Raw genomic sequence first — 11,746 nt, 5'->3', positions numbered from 1 at the left:
ACCCAGAAGGTGTCTCAGAGGCACACAGGCAAGAAGGGTGCAGGCCAGGGCAACTGAGCCCCCAGCCTGTGCCCCCAGCCAGTTCGGGGGGGGCATACATGTCCATGGGGCCGTGGTGCACATCACTGTGGCTGGAAGTAGCATCAAAGCCATCAATATTATAAGTTGATGTACTCTCGAGTCCCCTTCCCCTCCCCCCCCCCACACACAGATACCCCAAACCTCCCCAACCTCGCACACAGGCGGGGGTAGTGGGGTGATGAGGACAGAGCCAGGGTACTCCCTGTATGACTTTGGACAGATCACCGACACACTGGGTCTCAGCTTCCCCATCTGTGTGATGCAAGGGTGGGCTAGGGTCCCAAGGCCTTCCCAGCCCTCTGGTTTCCAGGTAGAGTACCCCCTCTCCCAGGCCCAACCTAGGGTCCCTGGACTTTGGGTTTAGGCTGGGTATTACTGCCCCCGGGTGGACATGGGTGGTACTACAAAAGCCAGGATGCCCTGAGCCTGGGCTGTCCCATGCCAGGGCCCTCCCCCAATGGGTCTCAGTTGGGAGGGGGCTCTGCACAGGACCCCCCTGACTCCCAGCCTGGACAGTGGGCACAGGCTGAGGAGTGAAGAGGCCCGAAGTGATTTGGGGGTCAAGGGTGAGAAGGGAGCCCTAGCTGGTTGTGCTCAATGAATAGAGCATCGGCCTGGGGACTGAAGCTTCCCAGGTTCGATTCCGATCAAGGGCACATGCCTGGGTTCCCAGCTCGATCCCTAGTAGGAAGTAGCCAATCGATGATTCTCTCTCATCATTGATGTTTCTATCTCTCCTCCCTCTCTGAAATCAATAAAAATATATATTTTTTTTTAAAGAGCGAGAAAGCAGACAGCTCCTTAAAACCCTCCCCCGGTCCCATTTCTCAGTAAGCCTTCCCTTCCTCCCCGCTCCCCTCCCCCCCGAGTCCTGGCCACAAACCCCTCAGCCCCCAAACCGTTTCTGAACTCCCAGTATTCCATCCTGATTTTGGCAGGAGGGGGAGTTGTTGGTTTTTTTAAATCCTCACCTGAGGATACTTTTCCATTGATTCTTAGGGAGAGTGGAAGAGAGAGGGAAAGACAGGGAGAAATATCGATGTGAGAGAAACACATCGATTGGTTGCCTCCTGCATGAGCCCCGACCAGGACCCAGGCCGGGGAGGACCCTGAAACCAAGGTACATGCCCTTGACTGGAATCAAACCCGGGACCCTTCAGTCCGCAGGCCGACGCTCTATCCACTGAGCCCAACCGGCTAGGGCCATCCTGTTTTAAGGAGAAACCCTGCCAGCCCCAAGGCCCGCCCCTTAGGGACCTCACCTGGGATGTAACAGCTGCCACCGGCATGCCCTGTCCCAGCGGCGAGGAGATAAGGGCCCCAATCCATGGCACCTGCTGTTTTTCAGACTCCCCGCTGCCTCCCTGACCTTGGCCTGCTTCTCCTCAGGTCCCCTCTCCGGAGCCCAGCCTCCACCGAGTCTTGCTGGGTACTTTTCCATCGCGGCCTGACCCTGCGTGGCTGCGGGTCATTGAGGTCCCACATCCTCCGAGGCCCCGCTCCACCCTGGCAGACAAGGCCCAGCGGATGGGGCCTGGCATGGGGCAGCAGCCTCCCACTCTCAAGTCCTCAAGTGCATTTTGGAATCTGTAGAGAAGGAGTCCTTTCCAACCCGCACCCCATCAAGCTCCCACCCAGAACTAACTTCTGGTTCAGGGACACCCCAAGGAACACTTACCACCCTGCCCAGCAGGGGGCTCCAGCGATGCTGAACTGGGTCTTAGTATCCCTGAGGTCCCAGCCCTAGCACAGGGCCTCCACATAGGAGGTGCTCTGCGAATGGGGGATGAATGAATGAATGAGTCAGTGGCCGCTATGTGCATGGTATATCAGTGCCTCGCCGTCTGAGCATACAAGAGCAGAAGTCCAGGCTGAGGTCATGCCTTGGGAAAAATGGATTAAACCAGATGCTCTAAGGGACAGATTAACCCCAAACTGCTGGGGCTCCGGATGGAACCGCTGGGCACACCATAATGAGACCCACACCAAGGGCAGACCCAGATCTGCCACTCAATCTTGACCTTCCAGTCATGGACGCTTAGGACTGATAGGAACCTAAGAGTGTGTCTGGTCCTAATTGCCCATTTTAGAGATGGGGAGACTGAGGGCCTTGCAGGGAGACAACCGAGCTGGCTCTGGGTCGGAATTTGGCCAGGGGACGCCCACACCTCAGCCTCTGTTCGCCGCCCGGGAGGAGGTGCTGGGGAGCAGGGATGCCCCAAGCCCGGACAATACTAGTTGAATGAGGGGGGGGGGGGGCGAAGAAAAAGAGAAAGCAACAGGAAGAGAAGAAAGAAACGAGAGGAAGCTATGAAGACAGAAGGGATGGGTGTCAGCAGTGCGAAGCCCGGACCGGCTCTGTTGTTGCCCAGCTGTGTGGCCATGGAGGGCCCCAGGCCCTCAAGTCTCAGCTGCCTCATCTTTACTGAGCGGGTACGAGTGTCTCTGTGGTGTGTCGGGAGGACTCAGTGCGTGCGAGAAGCACTGAGCCACGATGCCTGGCATCTAGTAGGTGCCCAGTAAATAACAGCTACAAGAATGAGTTCGGGAGAGAGCACACACTCCCAGCAGAGTGGTGGGCCCCCCCAAACCTGCACACCTCAGGATTTGCTCTCTCCGGTTACTTGGGGAAATCATGCCTCGAGCCAGCCCTATCTGCTGCCCAAATTAAACAGTAACCAGCCAAGGTCAGGGAAAGGGCCTTGTAGGAGCAGGTTTCCTCCCAAGAGGTGGCTCAGCCTGGACGGGTGGGCTCACCCGCTGCTGCCTATAAATGCGCCCTTCCCGCCTGGACCGGCCACTCGCTCCTGAGCACGCAAACATGCTGGGCGTCACCGTCCTCGCCGCGCTCCTGGCCTACGGTAAGCTGTGGGTCGGGACCAGCTGCAGCCCACGGGCTGTGAGCTCGGGCCGGCCGCCCAGGAACAGGGACCGGAGCAGGGGGCCCTCTGCTCTCAGGTGGGGGGTGGGGGTCCAGGAAAGGAGCTTTGGGGTCCTATGAGAGTTCAGATACTGCTGGCTGCTGTGTGTCAGATGAGCCATTGCCCGCTTGGCAACTTGGCTTCCATATCTGCACAATAGAGCTGATGGTCTGACCTCCCAGGGCGAGGATAGAGCTGAGATGAGGAGAGCCCCAGGCCCGCGCTCACCCTGGTCTCTCCAGCGACCACCGGGGCTTGCCTTTGCCAGCGGGGCCATCTCTCCCTTGGGGAATCTTTCCTTCCCCGTGTTGGTGGCCTTCTGCCCAATTAGGAATCCACACACGTGGCTTGTCTGTCCCTCACTCTCGGCAGGACCTAGACAAGCCACTCACCTCTTTAAATCTCACTGGCTCTTTTGGCAAATGGCAGCACTTGATGAAGAGTCCTGCCCTGGCTGGTGTGGCTCCCCTGCACCTAAAAGCTGCTGGTTCTATTCCCGGTCAGAGCACATGCCAGGGTTGCGGGTTCAATCCCCAGTGAGGGTCATGCAGGACAAAGCTGATCAATGTTTTGCTCTCTGCTCTCACATCAATGTTTCTCTCTCTCTCAAATCAATTTTTTAAAAATCTTTAAAAAAATATTTGTAAAAGAGTCCTTCCAGCTAACAACCACGGCAGTAATAATAACAGCAACTCCCCATTACTGCGTGTTTACCGTGTGCCAGGCCTACGCTAAGCCCTTCACGTGCAGGAAGGAGCTAACTTGACCCTGGGAGGCAGGGTCCATTAGTACGTCCACTTTACAGATGAGACTGAGGCTCAGTGAGGCTCCGTATCTCGCCCAAGATCACGTGGCTGCTCGGTGGTAGAGCAGAATTTGAGTCTGGGTCTGTCTCCCTGTGGAGCGCATGCTCTTGACCACTCCACACAGCTCCCAGCTATGACAGTCTGGGCCTGTATGGACTCAATGCTCACACACACACACACACACACACACACACACACACACACACCTTTTACACTGTAGCCCCGTGGTCGGCAAACTGCGGCTCACGAGCCACATGTGGCTCTTTGGCCCCTTGAGTGTGGCTCTTCCTAAGCCTTAGGAGTACCCTAATTAAGTTAGTAACAATGTACCTACCTATGTAGATTAAGTTTAAAAAATTTGGCTCTCAAAAGAAATTTCAGTCCTTGTACTGTTGATATTTGGCTCTGTTGACTAATGAGTTTGCCGACCACTGCTGTAGCCTAAAACCAACAGCAGGGTAAGGATGAAGGACCCTGGTGGTCCCGGGCACTCGCACGCATGCCAGCCACCTTTTAGTCCCTCTGTACAGGCCTTTCACTGAACCCTTTGCAGGCATTGTCTAATTTGTTCCCAGGACAAGCACACCAGGTGGTGCTATTCTTCCCATTTCACAGAAAGGGAAGCTGAGGCCCCGAGAACTAGATGGCTCCCCCAGAGTCATCCAGTAAAATCTGAATCCGTGTCTGCCCAGCCCCAAAGTTCCACCTGCCCCTTCCCCAGCGGGAATGCCAGCCCCCTCACCTGTGTCCTTCCTCTCCTGTCTCCCCTAGCCTCCAGCTGCGGGGTCCCCACCTTCCAGCCCAACCTAGCAACCCGGGTGGTGGGAGGAGACAATGCCGTGCCCCACAGCTGGCCCTGGCAGGTAAGGACTGTTGCAGGGGTGGGAGGTGAGAGGTGGGAGGTGGGAGGAGAGGGACATGGGATGGGGGTCCCTGTGAACTGACACGTGGCCCCTCCTCCAGATCTCCCTCCAGTACCTGAAGGACAACACATGGAGGCACACGTGCGGTGGCACCTTGATCGCCAGCAACTTCGTCCTCACGGCTGCCCACTGCATCAGGTGAGCGGGGATGACGCCCAGAGCGGGGGTGGGGCCTGAGGAGCTGCTTTTATTGAGCACCTATTACTCACTCAGGCACGGCGCTAAATAAGCCTCTTATCTCCGGTAACCGCCTTTTCATCTCTCCATCCAGCAGTGTTTATTGCGCACCCACTATGTGCCAGGGCACACGGCAGTCAGGACGAAGTCTGTGCTCCCAACGAGCTTATAGTCTAGCAGATGACAGAGCAACAGACCATTAAACAATCGAATATGTGATATATCAAATGTCAGTGAAGAGAAAAGGCTGGAAGAGAATAAAAGTATAAGGGGTTCTATTTTAAAGGCGGCGGCCAGGAAGCTCTTTCTGCAAAGGGGACATGCAGGCAAAGACCTGAAGGAAGTGAGGCGAGGACTCATGGTCTGGGAGGAGGAGGCGGAAGCGGAGGAGGAGGAGGGGGAGGGAAGGGTGCTGCAGGTGGAGGGAACAGCCAGTGCAAACTTAGTATGTTTGAGGAATGATGAGGAAGCTGGGGTTGCAGAAGCAGTAACCGGGGGTGTTGGGAAGGAGGAGAGTTAGAGAGAAACGCAGGTGAGATGATGCAGGCAAGAAGCACCCGATTCTCACAGCAGCCCTGCAAGGGAGTTCCACTCTTATCTCCACTTTACAGATGAGAAACCTGAGGCCCAGGGCTCCGCACCTAGGAGGCAGAGCGGACTTGGCCAGGGCCCTTCTCTGCCCCCTGGGAAGGGTCCACGGGGATGGACACCCCCTTCCCCCAAATGGTGGCCATGTGGCCACAGAGCCGAGTCACCGAAGCTCCTTTTTTGTATTTGTTTTAGTTTTATTTTATTTTTATTTACATTTTTTTTGTTACTCCCCACCTGAGTGTATTTTCCCACTGATTTTAGAGAGTGTACGGGAGCGGGGAGACAGAGAGAAACGTCGATGTGAGAGACACACCTTTATTGGTTGCCTCCCACACAAGCCCGACCAGGGCTGGGGATCAAGCCTGCAACCGAGGCGCCTGCCCTTTTGATCAAACCCAGGACCCTCAGTCCGAAGGCCGGCGCTCTATCCACTGAGCCAAACCGGCTGGAGGGAGTTCCCTCTCTACCCCACCAGCCAGCGGGGACGGGAGGCCACCCTGACCAGCCCCCTTCCTCTGTTTAGCAAATCCAAGACCTACCGTGTGGGCCTGGGGAAGAACAACCTGGCAGTGGACGACGAGCCGGGCTCCCTGTTCGTGGATGTGGACACCATCTTTGTCCACGAGAAGTGGAACTCCTTCCTGGTGCGGTGAGTGGCCCCCTGACATCTCACGCCCCCGGGGGGCAGCGCAGAGGAGGAGGGGATCCCAAGACAGAGCTGCAGAACCTGCCCCCACCCTGTCCCTGGGCCCCATCCTTGCCCTGCGCGGCCAGCAGATGACTCCTTTACGCAAAATGGCAAAATACTAAGTGGAGACAGACACCCTTCCCATCTCCGTCACGGGCCAGGGTGCCCCAGAGGTATGCAGGGAATCACCCCACACTCCCCCCCATAGGTCTTGCCTGAAGCCCCTCAGCCAGGGCTGAGCTAGCACTCGCCTTAACTGAGTGCCTACACCTTGCCATAAGCACCTTATGTGCCATCTCTTATTTAATCCTCACAACAGCCCTGCACAAGGAGCTCAGAGAGGTTAAGGAATGTGTCCCAGGTCACACAGCCCGTACCTGCCAGAACTAGACATCAAACCAGGTCTGCTAAGGTTGCCAGCTCTCAACCTGGTGACATGAACACATTTAAAAAATTGCATCCACAAGGGTCCCTCTTCTATCATTGTAATTCCCTACTTCCCTTTGCTTAATTGCTGGTGGGTACTTAACCTGCTGGTCCCAAAGGCGTCATCTACATCTAAAGGGGCGGGCGATGGCCATGTTAGAAGGCAGATCATCTGTCCTCCGACATCTCTGTCAGCCCATTAGAAGCTGGCAGTCAGGATGTTCCGGGAGGACCCCAGGCACCCTGGGCCTGACTCTTAGCTCACAGCTGGGCCTCTGAGCCTGGGCGGGGGAGCCAAGACCTCCTGCTCAGTCAGTCCTCCGCTCTGAATTCCAGCAATGACATCGCCCTCATCAAGCTGGCGGAACCCGTGGAGCTGAGTGACACCATCCAGGTGGCATGCCTGCCAGCGGAGGGCGCCATGCTGTCTCAGGACTATCCCTGCTACGTCACCGGCTGGGGCCGCCTCTGGAGTGAGTACCGCCCCTGGCAAATCACGGGAGCCTTCCTGGAGGAAGTGGCTCTCCCAACAAGCACATCACCCACTTGGCCCATCACTTCTCCTCTTCAGAGTCTCTTAACGTTGTAATCACAACAGCTACTATTCATTAAGCACCTACCATGTAGCAGACACTACCACGTAAGAAGGGGCCCCACAAGGATTGAATGGATTAGAATTGGTCAAGTGCTTGTACAAGGTTTGGCACAACTAAGTGCCATATAAGTGACTATTCAATGAGCTCAACAACCTTTTGGGGGGTGGGAGGGTTAGATCTTATGGTACCGTATGCCCTATAAGTTCCAGCCAAATTAAAAGGATACATGCAAAGAGATGAAACTATGGAAGACTTAGAGAAAAATGCAGATTAATACTTGGAAAATCTTGGGGTGAGAAAGACCGTTTATTGTGCGACGTTACGGCAGAATCTTACAAGGAAACGAGGGACAGTGAACCCCCAGAATCACCTCCAAGGGCTTTCTGTGATTGGTCCTGCCTCCGGCCACTCTCCCTTCCCCCTCCTCAGAGGGGCCTCCAACCACACAGTCTGAGACCATTGGCTCAGAGCCTCTCCTCTCCACTGAGGGCCTATGTGTGGTTCCCACACACTCCCTGGGGACCTGTCCCAGCCGCACTCACCCTGAAGGCCTGGGCTGCCTGGACGGGTGCCCGCTCACCACTGTTCTCTCCGCAGCCAATGGCCCCATCGCTGAGGAGCTGCAGCAGGGTCTGCAGCCCGTGGTGGATCACGCCACCTGCACCCAGAGCGACTGGTGGGGCGCCATGGTGAAGGACACCATGGTGTGCGCCGGCGGTGACGGCGTCACCTCCGCCTGCAACGTGAGTGTCCGGGCCCCGCACCCTGTCCCTAGCCAGATGGCCAAGTGAGAATATGGACATGGAGTAAGCGCTTCACAGGGTTGCCATGACGATCAACTGAGTCTAACAAGTGGAGAGGGAACTTCATGGAAGTCTCTATACATGTTCTGTCGTGCCATCAGCTCCATCGTCCAGGGAGACAGGGGACTCGGGGGGCCTGACACAGACCCAGGCAGCACCTAGGACAATCAGGGACTGTCCTGTTTTCAAACACATGACCCCTCTCCCCACTCCCACCTGCCTCATGTTCCCAGCTCTCCAACATAGCTCCCAGCATCCTCATCCCTCTGGGCATCTCTCTGGACATGGTGACTTGAACAGCGAAGGAAACTGAGGCACAGAGAGGGTTACCATCATCCCAACATCACACAGCACATCAAGAGCTCATTTGACACCCCAGGGCCTCCTAGAATGAGGCCAAGATAGCCCCAAGCCACCTCTTCTCTGCCCCCCTCACCGTGGACACGCTGAGGCCAAAAGAGGGGGTGCCAAGGCTGCGAGGAGCCCACACCCCCACTCCGACTCGCTCTGGCTTCCCAAGCCTGCCTGGGGGAGGCCTGGGGCTGATGCCGCCTGTCTGGTGCAGGGCGACTCCGGCGGCCCACTGAACTGCCAGGCTGAGAGCGGCGCCTGGGAGGTGCGGGGCATCGTGAGCTTCGGCTCCGGCCTGGGCTGCAACACCCACAAGAAGCCCGCCGTCTACACCCGCGTGTCCGCCTACATCGACTGGATCAACCAGGTGCGTGCCTGCCCCCCAGCCTCCTTCCTGCAGGCGCCAGCCCCTCGCCCGCACTCGCCCTCACGCCCCCATTCCTTACCAACTCAGTCATTCATTCACTCATTCCTTGGCTGATTCCATCATTCATTCATTCGCGTGCTTGTTCCCATATGCACCCATTCATGCACTCACTCAGTCAAGAATTACTGAGTGCGTGCTGTGCACAGCCTCGAGTCAGGTGCAGTGAAGGACACGGTCATTGCCATTCGTCCTTGCTTCAGCAAATACTCAGATCCTGATCCCAGGCACCACCCCAGCCCCCAAAAGAGAAATGTGGCCCCAGGAGAGTGGGGCTCAGCAGAGGAGAGGGCAGCATGGCTGGCCATATAGACCTTGAGGACAGGGGAGCAGAGGGTCCCTCAGCCTGCAGCTTTCACGTGGCGGGTGGGGGGCAGATGTGTTCTGAGGCCCATTTGCACTGCAGCCTGAAGTCCTGGGGGGAGGGGTACAGAGCCCTTGGGCAGAGGCGAGGCTGGCTCGTGAAGTCCCGGGGCTCCCTACTCCCCCCGCAGCAGGGGACATGGATGTGGGCGCAGGCGCACACACACTCACCCTGTTCTCTGCTCTGCAGAAAATGCAGCAGTGAGTCATCCTCCGGAGCCACAGCCGCAAATCCCCGCAAATCCCCGCAACCACAATAAACCTCGTTTGCCCTTGAGCCAGCGCCTGCACTCTTAATTTGCGTCTCCGTCTCACAGCAGTTCCCGGGCTCTGTAGGGGTGGCCCCTTTCCACACTGGGAATGCAAAGAGAGCCCCCCTGCCCCCCCCCCCAGCCAGGCTGGTCAGGCCTTGGAGTTTGCTCCTGGTCCTGGAGGTGCTAATGGAGGGGACCCCAGGAAGCCACCTGGTGCCTGAGGGGATATGAGTTAGGGACACACCAGACACTTGCCCCCAACTTCTCACAGCTGTGGCCCTGATCAAATCGCCATCTTCCTGATCCTGTCCCCCACCCCCCAGAGGAGCCTGGTGGGTCAGCTGTAGGTGGAGGATGGGGTCTCAGCGGCTGGCATGGGGAGGGTGCAGACAGAGAAGGAAGGCACAGCCCAGCCCTCAGGGGTACAGGTTTGAAGAAAGCAATCATTGCCACACATGGTCACAGCAGTCAGCGCTGGAAAACTTTCACTGTATTAGACAGGCCGGGAAACTGAGGCCGCAAGAGAGGAAGGAGCTGGGCCAGGTCACAGGAACAGGGAGACAGTAATGCACCTGCCACAGGGGCCCCGGGAAGGGAGGGCCCTCCTGAGGCCCATTGGGGGGCAAGTGTGGCCAAGAAAGAGAGGGACCCAGTGTCCAGTGAGGGAAAGACCAAGTGGGGACCCTGACCCCTGACCACAGCACTCCTGAGAATGTGCTGATCCAGAAAGGGAGGTGCCCGCACCCCACCTCTGAACTCCCAGCTCCTCCTGGGCGAGCCCTCGCTGTACCGCCTGTGGCTGGTCCGCGAGCTGTCCCGCTTTCCCACGGATTTTGGCGCCGGGAGGTGGGACGTGGCAGACCTCTCCTGCCTCACTATGCCAGGCCATTCTCAGGAAAGACAGCTCACTCAACAAGAAAGACATCACCAAGCAGCTGGTGCTGCCAGAGCCCGAGGCACAGGACAGGAGGGGTGACCGACAGTCCCGGTGCAGGGTCCTTTCCTAGGATGTGAGGCTTTCCGCGCTAAAACCAGGGCCGTCCCAGGCACACTGGGGTGGTTGGTCGCCCTAGCAGGGGCAGGAGATGTGACGGGAGCATGAGCAAAGAGAGAGCCATGGAGGGGGTGTTGGGACTGTATTTGCAGAGTAATAGGGAGCCATAGAGAGTTTTAGATAGAGAGATGACCGCTGTGGTCCAATGCACACACTGGAGTGTTCATCTGACAGCTGGATGGAGGGTGACTTAGAGACAGGAAGGCCAGCTGCAATTAGGCTAACATCACGGTGGCCCTGACCAAGGTGATGATAGAAAGGAGAGAGGGGGCTCAGGAATTCAGCAATAACTCCTGACTTATTTAAGAGGCACCTGTGCAGTGTTAAACAACAGCCCCCAGTCCCAAATCTATATAACTTTTGGGAATGTGGTTGGATTAGCGCACCTACTCGTATTAGCTAATAACTGTTGAAACATAAGCCACGGTTCTGTTTGCTCGACGAGAACACAAATCTGAGATTCAGGGACAGGACCCACTGTTGTGGCCAAGAGTCAGCGTCTATGTGAGTGGACAGACCAACAGCCTCCAGAGATGTCCACATCCCAGTCCCAGAACCAGTGAGGGTTACCTGAGATGGCGAAAGGGATTCGCAGGTGTGACTGATTTAAGGATCATGGGACGGGGAGTGGCCTCAACTACCCAGGTGGGCCCGATGCAATCACAAGGGCCCTTATAAGAGGGAGGCAGGCGGGTTAGAGTCAGGAGAGCTAAGAACGGAAGCAGGGGTCCAGGTCCGGGTCCGGGAGATGCGAAGATGTTTCCCTAATGGCTTCGTGGACGTGGGAGGGGTCACAAGCCGAGCAAGGCAGGCGGCCTGTAGCGAGAAGCTGGGAAAGGCAGGGACAGGGGTTCCCCGCGAGGCCTCCGGAAGGACCCAGCCTGGTGTCGCCCAGTGACACTGGTTGTGGCCCTCTGGCCTCCAGAACTGTGAGAGGACACAGGTCTGCGTTTTGAGCCACTGCAGTCACGGTAAGTTGTTGAAGCAGCAACGGGAAATAAATACACCGTCTCTCCTGTCTTCTGGCGAAATCTAGAGTCCGCGGTGGGGGTCAGGTGGGGAGGAAGGGCAGGTCAGGAAGGACTCCCTGGGATCTGGCTGCGGTGACAGCAAGGATTTGTGCATTTTGCCCAAGAAGTCACAAACCGGTGGTTGGAAGCGGGGGGAAGGGGGCACTGAGGCGCTGACCCTGCCAGCAGCCCCCTAGAATGCCATCGTGTGTATGGCTGATGCAGTCGCCGTGGCTGGCGTGTAGTCAGCCCCAGGGAATCTGTGTGCCAGGCACCAT

The 11,746-nt window shown here is 57.2% G+C and overlaps 1 protein-coding gene across 1 annotated transcript; it reads left to right on the top strand.

Moving 5' to 3' along the window:
* Nucleotides 1-2,854: 2,854 nt before the first annotated feature.
* CTRC (chymotrypsin C) lies at nt 2,855-9,426 on the top strand (the record flags this gene model as incomplete). Its single annotated transcript, XM_081088179.1, has 8 exons — nt 2,855-2,942; nt 4,580-4,671; nt 4,772-4,869; nt 6,023-6,148; nt 6,950-7,086; nt 7,807-7,952; nt 8,578-8,730; nt 9,341-9,426. 8 exons carry the CDS (start codon nt 2,855-2,857, stop codon nt 9,353-9,355), a joined length of 855 nt encoding a protein of 284 aa, XP_080944305.1. The 3' UTR covers nt 9,356-9,426.
* Between the last annotated feature and the right edge of the window lie 2,320 nt (nt 9,427-11,746).

This window comes from Myotis nattereri (genome assembly GCF_964212035.1).
Source record: "Myotis nattereri genome assembly, chromosome: 3".
Taxonomy (NCBI): Eukaryota; Metazoa; Chordata; class Mammalia; order Chiroptera; family Vespertilionidae; genus Myotis; species Myotis nattereri.
The sequence above is the reverse complement of the archived record's forward strand: the minus strand, read 5'-3'. Positions and strand labels throughout refer to the sequence as shown.